Source organism: Caenorhabditis elegans, chromosome X (assembly GCF_000002985.6).
Source record: "Caenorhabditis elegans chromosome X".
Lineage (NCBI taxonomy): Eukaryota > Metazoa > Nematoda > Chromadorea > Rhabditida > Rhabditidae > Caenorhabditis > Caenorhabditis elegans.
The window spans coordinates 9,976,402-10,000,000 of record NC_003284.9 but is presented as its reverse complement, the minus strand read 5'-3'; the positions used below and the strand labels follow the sequence as shown (position 1 = coordinate 10,000,000).

Genomic DNA, 23,599 nt, shown 5'->3' with positions numbered 1-23,599 from the left:
ATTCGCTGACGGATGCACTTCAGTCGCGTTCATCTCCGGCGGCAAGTCTCTCGAACACGGTGTACTATTTCTTGCGACGCTTCACTCGCGCGCAGATGCAGATGCCCGCTGTCATTTTATTGATTGTGGCGGAAAAAAAAGAAAAAAGAAGAAGAAGAGAGGTGAGAGAGATAAGCAAATGAGGAGTGTGGTGAGGGAGAAATGTGGAAGAGGGTGGGTTGCGTGAGTGTGTGTGTGTGGGGGGGGGGGGGGGTGAGGCAAGGGCGGCCGGTGCGCAAATCGGCGACACTGGCCAAGAGGCCGCAGAGAAAACATGTTCGACCGCTAGACACGCAGGCCACCGCTGGTCCGCGCACGCGTGTGCTGCGCGCTCTTCTCCCGATTTTTTGCGGCATCCCCCTTTTCCCTCATTTTTCTTGCCTCCTCTTCTTTATGCTGGACCTCATCTTTCTCTTCTTTTCATCGTTTTCTTCATTTTCTTCGTCTTCCTCTCGTGCCCTCTTCTCCTTTCTTGGGCGACTGCTGAGCATCAGTCGCGGTGGCGAAGCTGGCCCACGGTCCAGAGTGACCCGTCGTTTGCGACTGCTTGTGGACTCATTGCCATCGGCTCTCGTTTTAGCGGCTTCAACTGCATTCCTAAGGCAGACCACGTAGAGGCAAAACGACACTGAAGAGAGCATAGCCACCCCCTACTCTCCCGTCTCCTCTCACACCCCTACTGAAGCAGCAGCACATTGGCCCCTCCCAGTTAGTCACGACTCAAGCCCTATTTTCTATATAGCTCTTATCTGCTACTTCTTATTTATTTTGACCCCCTTGTACTTGTATTGTCTGCGTGTGGCACCGAACGGTGGCCCGCTTTAAAAATTAACAACGATTCTCATTGGCAGACGGTCGCCGTTCACCACTGGAGCAGGCCTTTGCTGCCTAGCTCAGCCACGATAGGACCATGGAGATTGAAAATATCGTTGCCAATACGGTATATATCAAGGCGAGAGAAAGTGGGTAGTTTATTTTGAAATAAATGTTGAGCGTATCCAAAAAAATTTGTCAAAAACATAAAAGCAAAATGCAATTGAAAACAACTAACATAACAATTGCAGGTGGTGGCCAAAAGAAAGGAAAAAGCAAAAAGTGGAAGAATTATCTACAGTTCCCTCACTATACAGAGTGTTTACCGCTGAAGACTGAAATCGAAGTCACGTACGTTTTTGTGTTCACTTTTCAATTGCCCTTTCTATAGTTTTTTTCAATAGTAAGGTAAAAACCGGAAATGCATATATATGTATATATTGAAAGACGATGAATTATTCGGTGTACCCTTTCAGTTATGCATTCGTCGTTGAGAAACAACCTATCGGAAAGTTGCTGTTTCACGAATTTTGCCAAGCGACAAACTCCCAATACCATCAGTGCTGCCAGTTTTTAACAAAGGTAAGAACGTGGAAAAATAAAATAAAAAAATTTCATGAAGCGTACGTTTTTGACCATATGCATGTTGCCTGTTTTCTCGTCTGTCTAGGATATTATTTTTAAAGTTCAATGAATCCGTACTAATTAGACGATGTCTTCGAGGGACCCTAGTCCTTCTCCATTGCCTATTTTGGATCAAATGACAGAAAACCGAGAAACTATTTTTAATTGGATGGGTAACGACGATTTCCGCTTAATAGGCAACAGTGCCACAATACAAATATGAAAACGTGAAGCGCCAATAATGAGTAATTAATGAGGTTGAGGCTTCAAAATTAGACATTGATTTGGAACGCTTTTATGATGGTGCGGGATTTTTTTAACCTTTGATTCAATGTTCTTCTTTGAATGCATAATTAATTTTTGAATCAGCCAAAACCTCGTTCAATAACACTTTAATTTTTTTGTTCAAATTTGAGTTTCTGTAAGCTTTATATCTAGTTACGGCTTTCCATAATGATGTAATTTTCAAGTTGGGTTGAACACCAAGTTAATTATGAATTTATTATATTCACAAATATCGATTAACATCGTGTACTTTAGGTGGAAGAATACGAGACATCGGACGATGATGGGCAGTCAAGAAGGGATCTTGCTTCGTCAATCGTTTCTTTGCTACACTCAAAACCTGAAGATAATCCATCTGTAAGCATTTAATTTAATAAATATAATTTGTTTTATATTTAAACTATTTGAGGGCTCACAGGATGAACAAGAGTTTTGGTGTTCCTTTCTGAGCGATGAAGTAATATCGACGTGCATTACGACAGCGGATTCTGCAACTCACGATGACGAGCCCCGGAGTGATATATTTACGGAGCCGTATAGGTAAAATAATGTGGCCGTGTTTGTATCCAGAGGTACAAAGATTCTGATTTTATATCGTTTTAAATACAACTGAAAGAGTACAAAAATCAATGAACAAACTTTCGAATTTGGTAGTCTTGCCACAGCTTCGTAATTGATAATCTATAACAAAATTGACACCCGTAATTGCTTTTTTAACTGATAAGTGGCATGATTTTAATAACTGATGCTACACGTTCAGTTCATTCATGACAAAATAATTGTTCGAAAGTGAGGAATTCATTTTGACGTTCAGATTGAACCGGCAAGGTATATAACATGGATTTTATAAGAAATGAATTAATTTTCTCTATTTTCCCTTCTCTTGCTCTTTTTCTCTCTCCCTTAGACTTTTTCGCATTGAAATGTTGACGCGCCTTGAGAAGCGCGAGCTGAGAAGAGTCTTCGTTATTAGAAGTCCTCAATATGTAATTTTGAAATGTTTTTCTCTCCTTTCGCTTATTTTTCTCTTCTCCCTCTCGTCTATCACATGATGCACGGCAGAGAAGCATCGGGACCCGAAAAAATTTCAGAACCAGAAGCTGTCGCTGTAGGGGGTTATATGTGTGCATTTCTGTGTTGTGCACATCCATGAAAAATAACAGTGGAACAAAGGACGGTGTTGAACATTACAACATTTGAACATCCTCCCCGCGTCGTGTTCTCCTTTTTTGCCTTGACTCATGGGGATAAAACGACGGGAAAAGGAAAAGATAAATTTTCGCCATGTCTGCTAGTTGGTAGTGAGCTCAAGTAAAACGAGTGCATAAAAATGCACTAAGCAGAGGCAACTACATTTCCTCTTACAAAAACAAATTCGAATAAAACCCAAACAAATTGAATTCATCAATCCACCTTGCAATTCTTTTTTCAGACTCACTTGCCAATATCTCACCGATGCTCCTTTCAAGGAATTTGCCGAGTCTATGTATTTTCACAGGTTTTTGCAGTGGAAATGGCTGGAGAAAAGACCGGTGGATAAACACACGTTTCGGTTATATCGAGTATTAGGCAAAGGCGGATTTGGAGAAGTATGCGCATGTCAGGTAATTATATAGTTTCTTAGCACTAGGGGTTATGCTGCTGAAAAGTATAAAAGATCTGAAGTTACAAATATAACATTATTATAAAAAATATGTATAACAATCTTTGAGATTTTATCAAAGTCTCTGGTTCGATTGTAGGGTTTTATTGAAATCATACTGCAAATTACTGAGGCTTGATTTAAAAAAATAATTTGAATTTCAAAAGCTTGAAATTTGACTTAAAAATGTTTTGGTTCATCATCAAGCCAATTGTATGCATTTTTCTGTTTTTTGTTGCTCGCCATTTTTCTATCGACATCTATTTGGTATTGGACTCATTGAAAATAAGACATTGCATCTTTTTATCGGCCCATTCCAAGTTTTAGTTGTGCGGTCGTAAAATGGTAGCAAGTCGACAATTGGTACCGGAGCACGAAAACTTGATAAATTAATTATTGTCTACTCTAAGAGAAGCTGAAAAAATAAATGAGAAAGTCAGAAGTAAATGGAATAATGACAACCCCTTCTGACAAATTGAATTTTTTATTTCACTGCCCTCTATTCAGTCATCTCCCACCAATCCAATCGGGAGCTCTGCACTGAGAAAAACAGGATATTGAGCCATTAATCAAGTGAAAAGGAAAATATCTTACTAGGAGAGTCAAGTAATTGGCAACGATAAGTGAATCAATCAGACTTGGATTAGAGTAACACAAATTCTAATGCAAGAATTTCACTAAAACATTTTTGCACTGTTCATTATCTAAAATAAATTCACCTACAAAACGAACAAACTAGTATAACAAAGGGTTTAATTAATAATGGACAATATTCAATCGAAATTGATTTGAAAATTTGGGAAAATTATATTTAAAAGGGTTTTTTTTCTTAAGCTAAAGCTAAATGGAAATGGTTTTTTATAGGTCCGAGCATCTGGGAAAATGTATGCTTTAAAAAAACTAGAAAAGAAGCGAGTCAAGAAGAGGCATGCTGAAACATTAAGCTTGAACGAAAAACAAATTTTGCAAAGGATTAATTCTCCATTCGTGGTATGTTTTCAATTCTTTACTTTTATATTTTCTTTTTAACACCAAAAAGAAGACCTATCATAAAAAACATATCTATAAATAAATATAATCATCGTCTTCTTATTTTGCAGGTAAGTCTGGCATACGCATACGAAACGAAAGATGCATTGTGTCTTGTGCTAACACTGATGAATGGAGGGGATTTGAAGTTTCATCTGTACAACTTGATGCCTGGCGGGTTTGACGAGAAACGAGTTCAATTCTATGCGGCTGAAATAACTCTTGGCCTACAACACCTTCATAGTGAACGGATTTTATATCGTGATCTCAAACCAGAAAACATTTTATTGGATGACTTTGGTCACGTACGAATTTCGGATCTGGGCCTTGCTGTAGAGATTAAGGACAATGAACCAATCAAGGGACGAGTAGGGACTGTTGGTTATATGGGTACGTAAAAGAAACCGCTGCTAGTTTTGTTTTAATTTCAAAAAATAAAAAAGATTAAGAGCATTAATCTCATTGAAAAGAAATTAGTTTCACGCGTTTGAATTGTAATTCAAATTTATATTTTCAATAATTGATTTAGTAATGTTCAATTTTCAAAAAATACTACCATTAAATGGTGCACCCATGCAGACATTCCTGATCAATGTAACGAATTTGTTTTCAGCTCCGGAAATTGTAAAAAACGAACGGTATTCATACGGTGTCGATTGGTGGGGAGTTGGATGTTTGATCTACGAAATGATCGAAGGAAAAGCTCCATTCCGGCAACGAAAAGAAAAAGTAAAACGGGAAGAAGTAGAACGGCGAGTTCGGGAGGATCAAGAAAAGTATTCCGAGAAGTTCAGCGAAGCTGCTCGAACGCTGTGTCGGTTAGTGATTTTAATTGATAGTTTCTTGAAAAAATAAATCCTAGTAACACATCAAATCACGGGTTTCTGGCTCGACCCCTCGGTGTATTTTGTGCAAACACCATCACGCACAAATGCATACTCTTTTTCAACGCGCTGCGTGAAAATTCCTCTTGCGATTTCAAATATTTTTTCCCGCCATTTTCCAAAATTTTGGAGAGGGGGGTCGAGCCAGAAACATGTGTCAAATTTTGATCATTTCAGAGGGTTGCTTCACAAAGAACCGGGGTTCCGTCTTGGTTGTCGACGAGTTGGACGACCGGAAGACGGTGCTGAAGAGATTCGAGCACATCCGTTTTTCAACACAGCGGATACAGTTACTGGTCGAGAACCAGTGCCATGGAAAAAGATGGAAGCGGGGAAGGTTGGACTTGCAATTTAAAAAAAAATTGAAAAAATACAAGTATTTTTTGCAGGTAACACCTCCGTTTTGTCCTGATCCACGTGCAGTTTATGCAAAAGACGTCTTAGACATTGAGCAATTCAGCACTGTAAAAGGAGTCCGACTCGATGCAACCGATACTCAATTTTATGGGAAATTCAACACTGGATGTGTTAGTATTCCCTGGCAAAGCGAGGTTTGCCATTCACTTTTTTGTTGAGCACACGTCTCCGATTCATTCCTTTTTTGGGGTGACAAGTGAGAAATCGTTCATCTCCTTTGCTTTTCTCTTTGCGCATAATTTCCGAAACGAGCAAAAAACGATGGAAAATGCAGAACATGACTCCGACGATTTTGCGGAGGAGAAGCAGTGATTACTCTTTTTCCGACACTACCCTAGGAAAATGTTATTTTTTCTGTTAGGATGAAAACATAAATTGAGTTGCTGAAGAGCAGTTTTGAGCCGAGGAATTCACACTACATAAAGAAATTCACAAAAACAACAAAAAAGTTTAAACTTAACTAACACAACTAATTGATTTTCAGATGATCGAAACGGAATGTTTTGCGGAGTTGAACACGTTTCACGATGAAGATGGAAATGTTATGTGGAATTTGAGACCTGATGGAATAAATATGGATGAAAGGAGGAATGGGACCAGTAAACCTGGCTTCTTTTCACGACTTTTTCGCAAGAAGGTTAGTGACACTTTGAAAGCATCATTTTATTTTAGTTTGTTGCCACATAAACACCCTCACACATCCCAAAAATTACCAGTTTTGCATATTCACATTTTCAATGTATATCTTCCATGAGTACCGAACCACTTTTGAGCAGTGTGATGACAGTAGTATTTGATTTAAACAATATAACACATTTGAGTATTAATTTTATTTTTGTGTTTTTGCTGAGCTTATGTATATATGTGAATAGATTAATATCTCTCTCTCTCTTTCTCTCGCCTCTTTTTCTTCTGCTTGTTGCCTCACATGATGTTTATATTTTATTTAATCGTACTCGGTGCATCCACGTGTTGCAGAAAGCAGAAAATGGAGCGAGTGAGCGCAGATAGAGATGGAGTGAACATAAATTTGGACTCGGTTACAGGACTCGAGGCATCCCAACGCTGATAAAACTTGAATGATTTGTGATTGTGAACCATCCCCATTTCATCCATCCCACTCAAACCCCCGGATCAATAATTCAACATCACTTGCCTTTCAATACCAACATGCAATTACGTGTCTTCACTTCAAACAATACCAATCAAAATGCTCATGTTCCTAGATCAAAAATTAAAACGATTTGGTTCACGATCTCTTCTCTTCCCCCCGAAACCTCTTCGCACCTTTTTGCCACACTTCAATTAAAAGTAAGTTTTCCATTCCCATTTTATATATTTGGCGCACACACATATACACATTCACACTTACACATTCATGAAGCACCTGTTGACACACTTAGACGAAACATGTTGTATATGAACCTTTCCTTTTTTTCTTTCCCAAATGAGCACTCTGAATTTCTTTCTATCGTTTTACAAAAGTCTGTCTCTGATTTTGATAGCATGCACGATGACCCTGACTATTATTTTTTATCAACTGGCTCTGGAGAGCTATCGCCACTTTTCTGTTTATACTTCAGTGTGTTGATTTTTCTGCAATATTTAGTCAAAATTTTCTCCGGTTGTCACATTTCACAGTCGGCTCAGGGTTTTAGAAACAAAACAAAAAACGACTGCCAGCTTGGAATTATGGATATAATTTATAGTAAATTTTTAAACACTAAATTAAAAATAAATAATTCAACAATGGTGCAAGTAGATACATTTTAACACTTTACCAACAGAAAAATAACAATCAATTAAAAAGTCATTCAAAACGTTTACAGTGATATTTCTGACAGATATTTCTTGTGAGCATTTGCGGAACATTTGCACATAATTTTTGAACTATCACAACGTACCAAATGCCGTTCATAAATTATAAACTTAGCTACTTTCTTTAGAAAGTTTTATAGTTTGAAGTTTCATTGTTCCAACTGCGCAAAAACTGGGTTTTTAAAAAACGCAAGTTTCTGCCAAAAAATTGTACTTCAAACCCATTGCCTACATTTTCTATTTCTTAGTTATCTAAATTCTCAGTTTTTCAAATGAACGGTAATTTAATTTTCAGAATATCGAAGTCACCAAATCCCTTCATGATCTCTCCCATCTCGGTGTCGAACAACAACAACCACCCAAAACATCAACTCAAACTCCTGCTGTTCGATCAAGCCGCGCCGCTTCTGCAAGTGGGAGAACATTAGTGATTTGATGTGTGTTATCGGTGCCCAATTAATCATTTTTTGATCTCTTACAACAATGCCCCTTACAGCTTCATAACATCTGCTCAGTGACCTTTTCTTTTTTTGCCTTTTTCTTGCGCGTTCCATTCATATTACCACTTTTACAACTTAAGTTAATTCTTTCCCAAATCGAAATTTAAAATTTGTTTATTATTATTTCAATAATCAAAATTTATTTATGGTTGTAATTTTTTGATCTATGTATGTGTAACTTTTTTTGATAACTTTTGTTTTTTCTTATCATTGTACGAGAATTTAGAAAGACAACGAACTTATATCGTTTTTGTTTTTATTTTTGCGCGGAACTTACCACATTAATTTTGCCCCATTTTCCTTTCCCATGACAAGCTATACATAGATAGACTGTATGTTCCTTCTTTTATTTTCAAATTAAAATTTGTTCCATGTGCTATCGTTTTTCTTGCTCTTTTTTGAAACTTTTATTGCCCATTCTCTCATTTTCTTCCAACCCCCGTTTCTGCAGTTTTCTTGTAAAAATGTTGTCATTTTCTGTTTTTTTTCTATTTTCCGGTAAGTGTTCAACAACTTATTTGTTTTCAATATTTCTAATTTTTAATTCGGTACAGTTCAAAACTGAGTCTACACGTTCCTTCCCCGTCCTCACAAATGGCATTTGTAGTTCTCATTGTTTTATCATCTCGGCCCTTCCCCAACAATCTTTTTCTAGTCAATGTCTTTCTTACTTTGGAATAAATGTTGAAAACGGTAAATATTTTTCAGTGACTTAGTATGTTTGCAAATTTCTAAAACATTTTGATCGATAAAGTTAATTTCAACATGATTTAACATAAAATAAAAGGATGAGGTTACTTTTGAATTCAAAAACTTTAAAATAAATAAAAAACGTGGAAAAAATAAGGGTTTTTTCAATTACAAAATGTCATGTTGCAAACAATTAAGAACATCAATTTTTTGTCAATTTTTAAATTACCGCTTCTTCAGTGTTTTGGCATACTGTTGTTGTAAAATTTCTTGTGATTTTTAGTAATTTTAAATTTGGGGTTTCCTGTTATTTTGATTTTGCTCATAAAAATTCCTTTGACACGGCAGATCAATCTAGCTTGTTCTAATAGTAAGAGTATCCATTTACCTCAAAACCTGTTTCTGGCGGTTAGAGTGTTTTGAAAGAATGACTAATATTTAGCGAAATTCTTTAATCTGAATAATATTTTTACTCAATTATCATTTGATTTTCAAGAGAACTTTTCACATTGCTCAATGAATTTTCCAGGTTTTTCGTTTAAATTTTGGTGAGTATTGAAATATGTTTTACATTTTTTCAGTAGTGCCCTATTGAAAATAACTTTTCTTTAAGTAGGCAAAATGTTAACAACGTTTTGTCAATGTGTTGTTAAAAGTAATAGGTATTAAAATATGCTCGTTGGAAAAAAGGCAAATTGCAAAAAATAATTAATTTTTAATGGAATTATGGTCGGCGTTGTATGTTCCAGCGCAAGTTTGCAAAATTCAGATTTTACAACGTCTGTTGTTTTTACATCGATAGTGAATAAATATAGATTGATGTTTGAATAAAAGAAAATAATAATGAATTTTGTTAACCTTCTTTTCTTAAACATGCTTTCTTTAAAACAATTCTTCAGAACAAGAACTTAAGAACAATGTTTGTGTCTTTCTAATCATCATGAATGCTATTTTATTAGTTAGTTATGTCACATACAAATTAAAAAGAAAGCTGAATGTTGCCATAGGCTAGCAGACATGCTGATCATAATTTCAAAATTCACTTTATCTTAATAACTTTTCAAGAATTCCTAAATGCTCGTTTTTTGTTTGCATCATACATACATATACATAGCACCTGAACGTATATATTAAACGTTGCCTTTCTCCATATTTACAGATATAATTAGCAAGATGTTGCTGCATGGAAAGATACCAAAAAGCTAATCGGTATGACAGATCAGATCAGAAAAAAAAAGAGCACAAGCATAATGTTTTTTAGTGAAAGAAGCATCTATTGCGAATGTCGGCTCCGTTTTCTCCATCAAAAAATTTTTAGTCGGGATGGATGACATCACGTTTAGTCTACGCATATTGGCTTCATCTTCCCTTCTTTAACGCCATCTTCTGTAGTGAAATGCTAATGAGCATGTATGTGTGAGCTGAGAAAATGGAGATTCTTCTTCCAAGGAATTCTGCGTGAAACGCAGCATCTGTCTGGATCTGAATTTCACGAATGACTCCTTTAGCTTTCTGGATACATTAAGAAAAATTATAGGGTTTCACATATTTTGTCTTGAGTGAAAAGGTAAAACACATGGAAATATGGAAAATTAGACTGCAGGCAAGTGTTAAACTTTTAGGAGAATACCTACCTATTCAAAGGTTTAAATTTTCAAAACAATAATCAAAACATTGATCAGTAATGCTGTTTTTTTGGTTAAAAAAAAGATGACTTACAGTCGCGTCTTTAATTTAATTTTTATTAAAATTGTAACATTGCACAACTACGGTTATCTAAAATTAATATTTCAAGTACTTGTTTTCATTTTCATACAACGTACCTTACTTGAATGTGTTATTTATCTTGTACCTCAAAACGACTTGTCTGAACTCGTTCGAAAATCAGAACCTCCATCTGCAGCTTCTCGTGGTGCTTCAGACTCATGATTGCTTGGAGCACATCACAACAAACTGCGGACGGTGGTCTTTTTCAAAAGTACACTAGCATCTGAATAAACTGCTTTCCAGCATTTTTTTTTTCCAACACCAGAGTGTGCAGTACAACACGTGCACAAGGAAATGGCGATGGCAGGGTAGGCAAGCCGAGGAAGAGGACGCGCTCACATACACGCTATGAATGGTAAGTGGTGGTGCCTGGCCTTGCATCGGCCGCCTCCCGAAACGAAGAGATGGAGGCGGAGCTTATTTATGACACGTCGTGGCTAGTTCGCATCGTCGAAAGGCAAGATGACGAGGAAGGAAATGTTTACCAGGTGTTCCTGGACCTTTCCTTTTATCAATGCACAAACAGACTGAGAATTCCTTATCGATCAAGAGTTCAGAACAAATAAGCAGGGTCAGAATAATGTGTTCGACAAGTAGTAGTAGGTGGAGAGGGAAAAAGATTGCAATCTTTAATCGAAGACAGACAAAACGGGATGAAGTTCTCGAAGGTGTGTCCACATGTTCGATGATGTTCAGGATACAACAAATGCAATTTTGCAGAATTAATTATATTAATTTTTACAATCTTAGGGTTTTAGGTTTATGTACCCTAAAATGTTCCTCTGGTTCGTAATTTCAAAGCTTCAAATTTGATATTTTCTTCAAAAACTCAAGCACCTTTTCTATTTTCAAATTAATTGTCTGTTCGATTTCTGAAAACTGTTGGCTTGTCAATTACAAATAAATAAATATTCAATAGATACTCAACATATTAAATGTTCAGTATATATATATATATATATATATATATATATATATGCGAAAACGCACTATATTGGTTAGTATTTGGCATGGAGGAGAAGGTTAGATGGAAATTCTCAAAATTTACGACCCTACCAATTTCTCCATCTTGCTTTCAAGATGGGCTTTTTTGCGCTCCAATTTTTATTTTCCCATTGAATGTGTTTTCACTCCGACGTTTTCATTTTCTAAAAATCAATGAACTTGGAGTATGTCAATACCGAAGGGTCATCATCGCCATTCAAATTTCAGTTTGAACACCTGCCGCAGGTATTGTGTGCTTTTGTGCCTCACTGTTCATGCCGCTCCACCCAAAAAATGAGAGACACCATATATGGATAATTGTACGGATATTATTTCCCATCGTCTCATCCAACCTTACTTATAATTATACATGCAATAATTTAAATGACGATGGTAAAAGAAAAGACAGAAGAAATTGCTAATGGATTGAAGACAAACGGATACAAGTAGTATTTTTTTTTACGAATGAAATTTCAATAACGACCAAATTCAAGTAGTTGAAAATTGAATTTAAAGTGAAAGTAATGTAAAGACTTATTGTAACTTGCGTGTTTTAAGCATGCCAATTTCAACGTTTTCCCAATTTAAACAACAATCAAAACAGTGGAACAGCAGTAAAGCCATTCATTCAGTTAGGTTAGTTAGGTTATTCAGTTAGGTTAGATGCAAAGCCTATATTTTGTTTTTAGTAATTCTGTGAACTTGAACGGTGATTTTTAAAGTTTACCAAAAGTTCCAAATTGCTTGACGTATGCTGCGTCATCATATTTGCAAAACAAAAAGTGGTTTTAAAATACTTCAAATCAAGACAGTTTTTTGATTGTCAGATCATGCTATTCTTTTTAGTTACTGAAACAAAACTGGCCAAATCATTGTTTTTATTTTGATTTCAGATATTTAGATGTAGTCTCACCCCAAATGCAATGTCTTTGCAGGAGGCTGATTGAATTTTGAAAATATGTATTTTCAAAACTCCAGTTGTTAAAAGTGTTTTAATGTTTTCATTTTAAACACTCAAAGTGTTCGTTTTCAAACACGTTACCTTCGCCGTTCACGCATGCTTGTTTTATTATCAGTGGTTCACATCTTTTGGGTGCCGTCCATCGGTCTATGTTTACCCAGTCCACATAATCGATCCTTCTTCTCTTCACCTGTTTGTAATGGGCACAAGAACAATGTATAGGTGTGTGTTTGGGTTTGTATTTTTGATGATAACAATACAACGCATTATCTGACAATCGGAGCATTATTTACTTTTCTTCTAAAATAAAGCTGGAGCTTCCAAAAGTCATTGGAACCATTAAAAGTTGAAAACAAAATCAAAAATATTGTTAGTGTCAAAGTCATTTAAGGTTTTTTTTTTCAAAATATGAAAGTGCCCAACATTTACACCAAGAAAAATGAAATCTAAATAATACATTTAAAAATGGTTTTGAGTTTTCAAACATTTTGGTTGATTTTTTTTCCAGGAAAAGTTAAAAATTCTACGACGTTCAAATCATTCCTGCAGCCTACAATGATTCAATTCAAAATATTAAATTACAATTAGGTAATAATGGATGTTATGTTTTTTGACTTCCAAAATTATGTTAAGTGAAAACATAGTGATTAAACATTTTATACAACTTTTACTATGATGCTCAGTCATTTTAGCACTAAATGAGTAGTTTTAAGCAACTCTCCCAGTGGCTTCACATCCTTAAACATTTTTTGCAGGAAGTGGTACTGAAAATACACAAATATAAAACTTTTTAAAAGGTTTTTTGTGGTACATTAATTGCCTATCATATTGTGTTAACTGTTTTACCAAAAAGATGCCGCAACATAATAGAAAGACGAGGCACAATGGAGTCCGGATATTCTACCAAGGACACGTGTTCATTCACTAGATTGTAAGTACCTGTACCGGAGGTGAAAAATAATAAGTAAATCGACATCACACTCAAAGTCCCCTTGCAAAGTGTCTAACGGTTGTCCACTCATATGCCTACAGTTCCTTTTTGTGTATTCATGCAAATATTCTCACGGGATATTATTGTACAGCAATAGTAAGAAAAGTAGAACAACGTCCAGGCCACATTTGCATATGATGCACAAAAATTATAGCTAATAAAAATGCAAGAATTGGTCGCTATCAAGTAGAGTACTGTCAAAGTGAGCCATGATTTGTGGGAAAAGAATATAAATATTTTCAATGACCAAAGTAACACTATGAAACAGTAACCTGATCACATATATAATGATGTAAGAAAAAACTGCACCTAGTCGTTCAATCTGGAAATATATATAATTAGATAATAAGATAATATTTCAAAAATCAGATTATATGGCTTTGCATGGAGTTTTGCAAACGCTCAAATAGGTTGCAATTGAATAACATTTAATCATATTAGCCAAAAACAAAACAAAAAAATGTATTAATTAGGTTTCTATGAAAATGTTCATGGGATAGGAAACTTCATGTTTCGATGGTATGTTGCTTCTAAACTTAAAGCTTATGGAAGGGATATCAATTCGAGATTCGTGTTAAATTTTCTTCAAAAAGGAGGTAGTAAACATTGTGAATGATTCTTTTAAAAATCAACAATTAAGCTGTTACAAAGAACTATGAAATTTTTAATGATCCAAAAATGCTTCGCTAAATACACTTCTTATTTTTCATTTTCAGGAAATCAAGAACTAAATATCATAGTTTTGGTAAGCAAGATCTTAGAAAAATGGATAATTTTCTAAACCTTTTTTTTGGATTGTTCGTACCTCCAAAAATCATTTCATGAGATTTTTAGAAAAGTATTTTTGTTAAAATCGGTCGCTATAAGTTTTTGTATGTTAATTGTCTCTATAAAACTAAGAGTAAAAAAACTTCAAATTGAAAATGAAAAATAAGACACATCCTATTGTTTGAAAAAAAAAGTATTTATTAGAATTTCAAATCGTTTTCTAATGTAAGTGTTATTTATTTTTTGTCCTATTTTTATAATCATAATTACCGTTTGCAAGGTTATACAATATTTCATTGAATAAAATCATTTTTTGTATGTAAAAAGACAATAAGAACAATAAAACAGATACAATTTTTTTTAAAACATACTTATGTGACTGGAATACAAGTTTTTATTATTTGAAAAATACATTTTCAAATAGCAAACACCTTGAAATTTTTCCATTGAGAAACCTCAACAATTTTTAACCTCTTTGCTCAATTAAGCATTTGTTTGAAAACATCGATAAAGAACTTCAAACAATGAAAACACAAGTCAGGCCTTATAAAGATGCACAATACAAAAATATTGTAGTCTCTAGTCAATCAGACTATCAGAGACATCAAAATAATTGGTCAACTGATTAGACATTCTGGTTTCATCATTGTTGTGCTACTCTCAAGTACTTTTGTCCATTGCAAATACTATATCTTTAATATTTAGGGAAAAACTCTCACAGCTCGAATAAGATTAGATTAAAACGAGATTAGAGATGCCGATAACATTTTCATAGAGCCATACAAACTGCTTGTCAAAAAACGCTGACACTGACCGCTCTCATTGATAAGATTTATTGAGTGAGCATTTGTTGTACGAACTGTTAATAGTTATTTCAAACTCTGTCTGAATTCAAAAATATTTTTTTAGTTTAAATGACTGAGGAAAAAGATGAATATGGTACTATAGTTGTTGCAAGGTAAGTTTAAAAATATGTTTTTTAAAATCATTTTTAGAATGTGTTTTAGTTTAGTTTACATTATTGTCAAAATTATTTAAGTCAAATAAAATTTTCGAGGAAAATCTTTTTTTTTTCCTTTCCTCAACCTCTCATCTAATTTTAATCATTTATATTTATAACTGGAACATACTTGTTTCTTGATTCTAAATTTCTGTGCGTTTTGAGATACAATTTGCTAATCTCGATATCAATCTTACAGAGTTGCAATGGAAGAGAACATGTTTAACCCGCAACCAGATATCCCTCGCATTCGTAACGATTCAACCCATTCTTATCAGCAGCCGTTTGTTCTAACTGTTTGTTGATGTTCTGCACTATAACTTTGCACTTTTCAGAGAAAGTATGCTCGAAAAATTGAACACGTATTACACATTGGCAGTGGTTATTGCGCAGGTAAACCGTAGTTTCTAATCTGAGTAAACAATAATGTGCACAAAAAAAGTATGCGCATCACTTTTCATGTTTCTAGATCATTAAACAAATGTTTAATAAGTAGTAATATTGATTTCACCACATAATAAACTAAAATATTTTTCAGCTCACCATTGGAGTGCTTGGTAACAGTCTGACACTTGTAGCGGATGCAACAAGAATATTCGCTGATCACTTGGAACTTTTTCAGTACGATAGAGCAGCAACACCAGGAAAAAGACTCACAGAAATCATAACTGTCGGAATTACTAATGTTATACTATTTCTGTTATTCGTTGCATTTTTGCTCACCGCTTCTGGTAGAGCTGCCACCATGGAATTCGATGTAAGTGTTTACTGAAACATGCTAAAAACTAATCTACTTTCAGATCAATAGATTATACTTGTCAATTGGTACTGCCATGGCGATGACTGCCAACACTCTGCAGACTTTGTGTCATTTTAGAAGTGAGCCTCTAACATATAAAATCTTTGTGTTGCTTCAAGTTAAATCAAACAAAACATTTTCGAAAAGGAAAACGTTTCACATTTTTTAGAAGCTCACGAAATATATTTCACATGCTAAATCGCGAACAGTTTTTTTTTCAAATTAAAAAAAACACGATGTTTTTACATACCGTATATTCTCCATTAGTAAGGCGCCTCCATTACTTTTGCATCTAAAATGACTCATCGAAAATTAGTTTTGCACCTCTAATAGTTTTGCACCCCTTCATTTGTTCCCTATTTTTAGGAATTCAAAATTTGCATTATAAAATCGTTTTACAAATCAGGAAAATTCTTACAGACTTGGTATAACAAGTCAAAATTTGCAAAACTCGGACAGTTTTTGCGTATCAGCTTTAAAATTCGTCCATTTTGGTTCATAAGGTGTTACTGAAATTGATGATATTTGCCATAACTTAATGGGAAACTGGAGAAAAAACCTGTTTGAAAATTAGTTTTGCACCCTCTATCAGTTTTGCACCTCCATTAGTTTTTCATCAAATTAGGTGTCTGAAAATTAGTTTTGCACGCCTCACTAATAGAGGATATACGGTAATTAATTTAATTGTATGTAACTCCAATTTCTTTTAATATTAGATAACAACTAAAAATAAATTGCTCATAAAAACTAATTTTCAGCATGGCAAAGAGAACGAAGTTATCATTCATCGTTGTACACTGGATCGAAAAGAAATCAACTGATGCATGGATTTGTATATCATTTTATTGCATATTTTGTTCTAGTTTCTTCATTACTTATTATTGTGAATGTGAGTGGGTTGTTTTATTAAAAAGTACATTATAGTTTTTTCAAAACTCAAATTGTTGATTTTGTAAAATTTTCAAGGTATATTCTTAAAATATTGAAATGATAGCTTTGCAAAAAAACTGTGCTTGTCTAGTATATATGCCAAAAATTTCAGTCACTTTGAAAATTTTAAGTGACCCTTTTTGTTTTTTTAAGATGAAGAATACAAATCCTTCACACGTTTCGATCAAATGATGTTTTTTTTTGAATTAGAATGGAATTTTTTTTGGTGAAGATATACTACCCAAATATCATTTAAAAAATAAGATCACTAATGTACGTTTAAATTTAATTTTCTATAGAATATTTAGTTTCTTTATACATCATCGCATGATACAATATAATTATTACTGTTTCTTGATTTCAGAAAGATTACCTGATCGCAGATGTAATCACAACTTATGCCACCAGTCTTCTTATCCTCGCCAACATTTCCTCAATAGGATATCAACTTTACCACGAATACTTCTCCCTTGAACATCCCCAGGATGAGTACGAACCAATTTAAGTTTTCAAAAAAAGTGAATGGACCATTCATTTTTGCTAACGCGTCAAACACATTATTTTTTTTCCTTTTTAACATATGTGTACATGAGTTGAACTTCATACTCTAATTACTTGTTTTCTTCCGCCTTTTTTCCGAATAAATTAGTTACAAAGCATCTCTAGTTCGAAGCTCAAAAGAAAATGAAAAGAAATTAAAATAAGAGCATGAAAAGCGTAAATCTTTTATGCCCATATACAACATTTTAAAAATGAGTGCACATTAATATGGAAGCCTCATAAATTTATTTTGTCTTCTCATGTTCAGTTTCATTCAAATCTTCCTTGTTTCATTAATATTAAAACAGATAAAACTGTTACGGAAAATAAACCAGCAATCATAATATTGAAATTTGTTCCAATATCCATTGAGAAAACTGAGATGAGCAAAAATAAAGCCAGCGGAGAATTCCCCACTAATTGACTTTGTTAAGGGAATATACATAAACACATGTTACCTTCATAGTCATAATACTTCAATGGCATATATTTTTAATGTTTTCTTTTATTGGAGTTTGTTCATACCGAGTTATCACTGTTTTTTCTCAGCAATCTGGAAGATCTGAGCATTTAACGTCCAAAAATTTAAACTTTGTTCAGTAATTGATAAATGTCGGGCAAAAGTGTTAGCTCCAAACGCAAAGATGTTATAACTAACGATTATTAACCAAAAAAAACACCTCCATAATGAAGTAATGAGGTGCTAAACAAATTGGGGAAATACGGTGATTTATCAGCTATTTGTAATTTTTTTTTGAAGCAAAGAAGAAATTTGTATAAACAATACTGAACAATGATTTACTTATTCAAATTCTAAGTTATATTTCTTTTAAAGTTTTTAATTGTAATTAGTGGGATCAGTTTTTATTTTTTTAAAAATTTTCCACACCTAAAGAAAAAGTAATACTTGCAGTTTATTTTGTTCCGTTTCTTTTCTGGTATTGTTCTTCATGTCTATCAGGGTGAGAGGGATGCTTGAGGGTTCCGAGAAGTTCGTGTAAAATCACGTCGGGTACTTACTTGCGTCATCTTTTCTTCTTTCCTTTGTCGGGTCCCCCGACGGAAAATTCAATTCGAGCAGTAAGCGGCGGTAGTGTTGGTGTGGAAAGTGAAAAACGAAAAATACACACGATCTATGCTTCCTTGTCTTTTTCTACGCGAGAAACTATTCTTTCATCTCGATTTTTGTTTTCAAATGTTTCCTATTTTAAATAGTAAATAATATGCAGTTGGTACTAAAGTATAAATATTATGCGCAGAACAAGGAAAAATTGGACAATAATTTTCTCAATAAGTTTCCGTCGTTGTCTTGTTGTCTCGCAGGAAACGAAGGTTTTTTATTGTGTGAGTAGAAGAAGCGTTGGGTTTTCTCAACAATGCCGTTATTCTGATTTGTGTCTGAATCAAGAGTTTGTTCACAATTTTTTCAAGTACTCGTTCGTTTGATTCCAAGAGCTTAAGAATTGTCTTTCTCGTGTACGTTCAAATGAATCAAAGCTGTAACTTCTCAGAGAATTAATTTTTATGGTAATCAAGATCTGCCCAGTATGATCTGATTTAATATGTAACATCTGCGTTTACAGTAAAAAACAATAAATTTCGATAAATTTCGATAAATAAAAAAAAAATTTCTATAGAAATTAGTGCTGGAATTTCGAAACGTCATAGCTTTGCTGAACCGGCTCCGCGGCAGCTAAATTTTTAGAGTGAACCTTTGTAACACTCTTTTTTGAAAAATCAATAATCCATATCAAACTACAGAGCTGGGCCGTGCGGCTCTTTTCTCGGCGCATCTGAAAATTCCATTTTTCAGTGTTTAAGAAAGTAAGAGTTTTTGAATGATTATATTAGTTAAATAGCTGAGGCAAAAAGCTTTTCATAAAAAAATAAAATTCGGAAAAAGTGGATATAGCGTAGAGTTATACGCCTCGAACCAATAAGCCGAGAGCCGAGAGCCAAGTAATTCGGCTCTCCGCATATTGCAAATGGTATGGAATGTTGTGTGAACTTTTTTACAAGTTTTATTTTTTTTTAAATAAGCTTATTGCTCCAGCTATTCAACCAGTATGATCATTTGCAAACTCTTTCTTGCTAAAACACTGAAAAATGGAATTATCAGATGCGCCGAGAAAAGAACCGCACAGCCCTGCTACAGAGTACCATTTTTCTACATCCCTTGTGAGAACACAAAAAAACTAAATTACACAGTTACATCAACGTAGATTCAAACTATTCGTAGCGTTGAAAACTGAGAACTTCGATTCTCTCAGTCTGTTGTTGGTTTTGTTCACAATTTCCATGATTCGCAAACAAATTGATTCAAATCACAGCAATGATTTTTTATATCATGTAGTACGTTTCACAAAAACACACACTATATCTCTTGATAGGTATAGGTATTTTACAATTGTACTTCTATATAATAATTAAAAAATAACAAACGTTTTCCAAGCAGTTCATTACATTAAAAGTTTACCAAATTTACAAGGTGTTGTTTAATTCTGAACCGCTTGATTTAAAATATTATAAGCCTACACATCATTAAACGGTTTTCAAAAACTTACCAAAGTGCAAACATTTTAATTAGAACTTTTCCATAGATCTTTTTATTGAGAACATCGCTCATCTGCAACACCATCACAAGTTCGAACTACTGAAAAAATAAATGCTTTAACTTTTTTGTTCACTTTTCATTATTGCATCCTCAAAATGTGTAGACCACCCACAACTAAACCCTGGATTTGGGCTTCTGGTGAAAGAGTTTTCTTGTGTTTTTACTTTTCTGTGCTTGTTCAACTTAACACTAGTAGATTTCAAATATATCACATATAATTGAAAATTTTTTTGTTTACAACTACACGTGTGGGGAGTTGAGTTCGGTTTTCTTAGGAATCGACAGAAACTCTTGTTTCCTTCAATTTCATACACTTCCAATTTTCCCACGGATATCTATTTCTTGGAGTCTGACTTTTTAAACACTTTTTTAAAATATAAATTACACTTTCTCGAAAATTGAATAGTTTCGTATTTTTTGAATGAAATTTTTTGAATGCTATGATACAATCTCGAACAAACATTCAAACTTCCGTCGATAAAGTTGTCATATTTACGCCTCCTCCGTCACCCTCAAAATCGTATCTCGAAAAAATTTTTTCAGACAATTAGCACATTGTAAATATCTAGGCGTGCTTCATTCACTTCCTCAAATCCTCTAGAGACGGATGTGGGACGAGTATGTGTGAATGAACACTCCATGATTATTCACAATTTGTATACATTATTGTTGATCATATTATAAATATCAGAAAACATCCGGTTATCTAATGTAGAACTCAACGTTTACGTCTTTGTTAAAAATGATCGCAGTCACGTTCACCTTCAAGTTCAGTGATGTGATGATACAAAGAGTTTGAAATGAGTCGGAGATATTATCTATTAACATCATTTTTAAAATCTTGCACCACAATCCTTGTCTATTTATTAATTAAGTTTTCCATATAACTTTATCTTCCAAAAACTAATAGTTTAATTATTCATCTTTCAAACTTCCTATTTGTCAGGTGGGGCCTTAATTATACGTTGTATTCGGATGTTAGAATAAACAAGGTAAGTTATTTTGAACAACCGACCGGGAAAAAAGGATATTGACTGATTTCGTGAAGTATTCTGTAACCAGTGATATTGATTTCGTAAGTTTAGAAAATAATGATTTGTAAACTTCTAAATATTGTTTTCTAATTAAGCATGCATGTTTGATGATAGTTCAAACCTCCTCAGATTTCACGTTTGTATATTTCCGATGAAAGTTCTTAATTATTTAATTCAATATAAATTCTCAATTTTTTCAAAACAATAGGATATTTATGTATTACTGCTCCCCATTTTTAAAAATCAATCTTTAAAACGAAATTTGAGGATTATTTTTGAATGAAAAAACTGTTGTACATGATACAACGCATCCCAATACAATTTGTTTTGGTTACGAAATTATCCGAAGTTAAAGAGCGTGCAAATTTTAGCATTCTTAAAATTTTTATAATTGAACTGAACTACATTTCCCTCAAATTCTGCTCTTTATTCAAAAAATCGAACGCTGCAAAAATCAATCGAACACCCTTTTCAAAGAGAAGTTGAGGAAAACCAGGCAATTGTGTCGAAAATTGATTCAATCTAGCAACGAATGTTGCCAACATTATCGAATTATGCTGAGCCAAAACAAATCTTTTTTTATTCACTGCTTCAAAGCTCCTGCGGCATACAATCTTTGATGTCATCTTTGTCTTGGCTTATTGTTCCTTCTTTTTTGTAGTGCATTTTATTTTTGGTAGAGTATTGTGGGAACTTTTGCGTGCGACAAATTGAATGTAGAAGTGTAGAATTGAATTACTTGGAACAGCTTGTTGGTTATTATCAGATGGTAAGTGATGTGGTTAGAGTGGAAGAAAGCAAAATCCATGAGGCCCTAGGGAATAGTTCCATTTCTAGAATTATTTGGAATTATTTTCCAAAAAAGGAATCACTTCATGTAAATAGTAGTTTCATGTTTGAATCTTGCTAAGTACGAATTGAAAATTAGCCGCATTTCCTAAGGATTTTCTCCTTGTTTTTGTCTGCCTGTTCTTCCTTCTCATTTTGTCTCGTATTCTTTTCCTTCTGTGTGTGTTTTTCTTTTGCTACGTCTCCAACATATATTATGTTACCTTGTTCCCTCTACTTACTTAATAGCTTCAGAACTCGCATTAATTTCATTTTTAATTCATTGAGAAATTTAAAACCCCAGTTGCAAAAAAGGAGGCCGCAAGCTCTTTTCCGCAACATTATGGACTCTGAATGGACATCGCTTGACTCTCCTTTTTGTTCGGAAATTTGATTCTTCAGCATAAGTTTTGCTTGTAAAATCCTCCACTAGAAGGCGTCTTCAATGACAGAGTTGAAACGACATCATAGTTTGACCTATGCTTTATTGAACTTTTATTTTCCTATTTAAAAATTTTATAAACTTTTTTTTTGTTTTTGTTCACAGCAATTGCGAAGGTTTTTAGAAATCTAAAAAAATGAATCGTCTAACGGACGATTCATTTTTTCCCGCAAATTAGGCTGAAAACTGTATGTGAAATAATTTTTTTTTTTCACAAGTTTATGGTAATTTTTTACAGCATCGTAGTTACGTTTATACATTTAGAACTGATTCCCAATCAAAAAATTAACATTAATCATACGGAGGTCGCAAGTCAAGAACCTTCATCTTCGAGGAATATCAGAAACTCATACATCTTCTAGATATAATTGTAAAATTTGGTTCAGTAAAAAGAATTTTGCAAATTGTAGTTTATTTATTTTCAGATTTTTTAAAGACACAGTCGGTTTAATAAAAGTGAAAACAGTAATCTGATTTGAAAATCCAAACCATATTGAAATGTTTTAAATAATTCAGCAGATTATTGTTCACAATACGCATTAGAATAAAACTGAATTCGACGAATATTCAAAATTTCCGGATGCCTAGAGATCAAAAAAAAATTGAGGTGCCGACAAAAGCTGTACCAATCGTTGTCTGTTGTTCACTCTCACCATCATCACTTGTTTTCTTCGTCTTCCAACTTTAAAATTCAGTACTAGATAGAAGTGCCGTTCTCCTCATCCATTCCGTTTTTTCCAGCTCAGTTCTTTTCTGCTTGCTACTCATCGCATTCATCGTATCACCACTACCACACCTCAGTAGAATTTCGCAAAAAAAATGACGAGTTATAAATCTAAGATCTCATTCTTTTCTATTCCCACTTATTTCTATTCTGTGGCCAGCTCTGGAGTCCACATTTTAATGAGTTATCTTCCGCGTCAGAAGGGCAGATTCCGGCTGTCTTTTTGGTTCTTGGTCGCTTCATTAATTCTTCCTTATGCATATTTTTGAGTTAGTGGTTTTTTTGCAACTGACAACACTTTAGAATTTTGTATTTGATGCACTGGTAACATTCATAGAGATTAAGACGTGATTTATGTATCAGAATTAAGATGACTCGTTTAAAACAATTCTGAACAATTAGAAACAGATTGATAACTTTATCACTTTATTGATCGTACTGATTTTAGCTACCGTTTATATGTAATTTTTTTTTTG

The 23,599-nt window shown here is 34.0% G+C and overlaps 2 protein-coding genes and 7 non-coding genes across 9 annotated transcripts; 6 read left to right on the top strand and 3 right to left on the bottom strand.

Moving 5' to 3' along the window:
- Positions 1-224: 224 nt before the first annotated feature.
- Positions 225-396, top strand: F19C6.11. Its single transcript, NR_071910.2, has one exon. It is a non-coding gene; the product is annotated as an Unclassified non-coding RNA F19C6.11 (non-coding RNA).
- Positions 263-373, bottom strand: F19C6.9. The gene has a single exon (NR_071911.2). It is a non-coding gene; the product is annotated as an Unclassified non-coding RNA F19C6.9 (non-coding RNA).
- A 396-nt stretch (positions 397-792) lies between the features above and the next one.
- Positions 793-8,753, top strand: grk-1 (G protein-coupled receptor kinase 1). The gene is made up of 13 exons (NM_077275.9): positions 793-1,001; positions 1,104-1,203; positions 1,329-1,434; positions 2,017-2,118; positions 2,171-2,301; positions 3,194-3,365; positions 4,268-4,393; positions 4,504-4,822; positions 5,046-5,250; positions 5,494-5,653; positions 5,706-5,867; positions 6,218-6,370; positions 7,847-8,753. Exons 1-13 carry the CDS (start codon positions 950-952, stop codon positions 7,985-7,987), a joined length of 1,929 nt encoding a protein of 642 aa, NP_509676.1. The 5' UTR covers positions 793-949; the 3' UTR covers positions 7,988-8,753.
- Positions 1,961-2,337, bottom strand: F19C6.8. The gene is made up of 2 exons (NR_071909.1): positions 2,178-2,337; positions 1,961-2,116 (listed from the first exon to the last, which is right to left on the bottom strand).
- F19C6.12 lies at positions 6,934-7,039 on the top strand. Its single transcript, NR_102199.1, has one exon. It is a non-coding gene; the product is annotated as an Unclassified non-coding RNA F19C6.12 (non-coding RNA).
- Positions 8,754-10,622: 1,869 nt separating the features above from the next.
- mir-49 lies at positions 10,623-10,719 on the bottom strand. Its single transcript, NR_001267.2, has one exon. It is a non-coding gene; the product is annotated as a pre-microRNA mir-49 (primary transcript).
- A 4,342-nt stretch (positions 10,720-15,061) lies between these two features.
- Positions 15,062-17,599, top strand: F19C6.5 (uncharacterized protein). Its single transcript, NM_077274.5, has 7 exons — positions 15,062-15,170; positions 15,412-15,495; positions 15,548-15,605; positions 15,751-15,969; positions 16,013-16,091; positions 16,770-16,900; positions 17,306-17,599. Exons 1-7 carry the CDS (start codon positions 15,127-15,129, stop codon positions 17,444-17,446), a joined length of 756 nt encoding a protein of 251 aa, NP_509675.1. The 5' UTR covers positions 15,062-15,126; the 3' UTR covers positions 17,447-17,599.
- A 1,132-nt stretch (positions 17,600-18,731) lies between these two features.
- Positions 18,732-18,752, top strand: 21ur-15251. The gene has a single exon (NR_071907.1).
- A 4,318-nt stretch (positions 18,753-23,070) lies between these two features.
- On the top strand, positions 23,071-23,128 carry ZC506.6. Its single transcript, NR_071906.1, has one exon. It is a non-coding gene; the product is annotated as an Unclassified non-coding RNA ZC506.6 (non-coding RNA).
- The last annotated feature ends 471 nt before the right edge of the window (positions 23,129-23,599 follow it).

Bases quoted from the DNA above. Each gene is read 5' to 3' on its own strand.
- grk-1 (NM_077275.9), top strand. From the start codon at position 950: ATGGAGATTGAAAATATCGTTGCCAATACGGTATATATCAAGGCGAGA. The intron at 1,002-1,103 runs GTGGGTAGTTTA...TAACAATTGCAG, and splicing joins ATATATCAAGGCGAGAGAAA to GTGGTGGCCAAAAGAAAGGA. The intron at 4,823-5,045 runs GTACGTAAAAGA...ATTTGTTTTCAG, and splicing joins AGGGACTGTTGGTTATATGG to CTCCGGAAATTGTAAAAAAC.
- F19C6.5 (NM_077274.5), top strand. From the start codon at position 15,127: ATGACTGAGGAAAAAGATGAATATGGTACTATAGTTGTTGCAAG. The intron at 15,171-15,411 runs GTAAGTTTAAAA...TCAATCTTACAG, and splicing joins GGTACTATAGTTGTTGCAAG to AGTTGCAATGGAAGAGAACA. The intron at 15,970-16,012 runs GTAAGTGTTTAC...ATCTACTTTCAG, and splicing joins CTGCCACCATGGAATTCGAT to ATCAATAGATTATACTTGTC.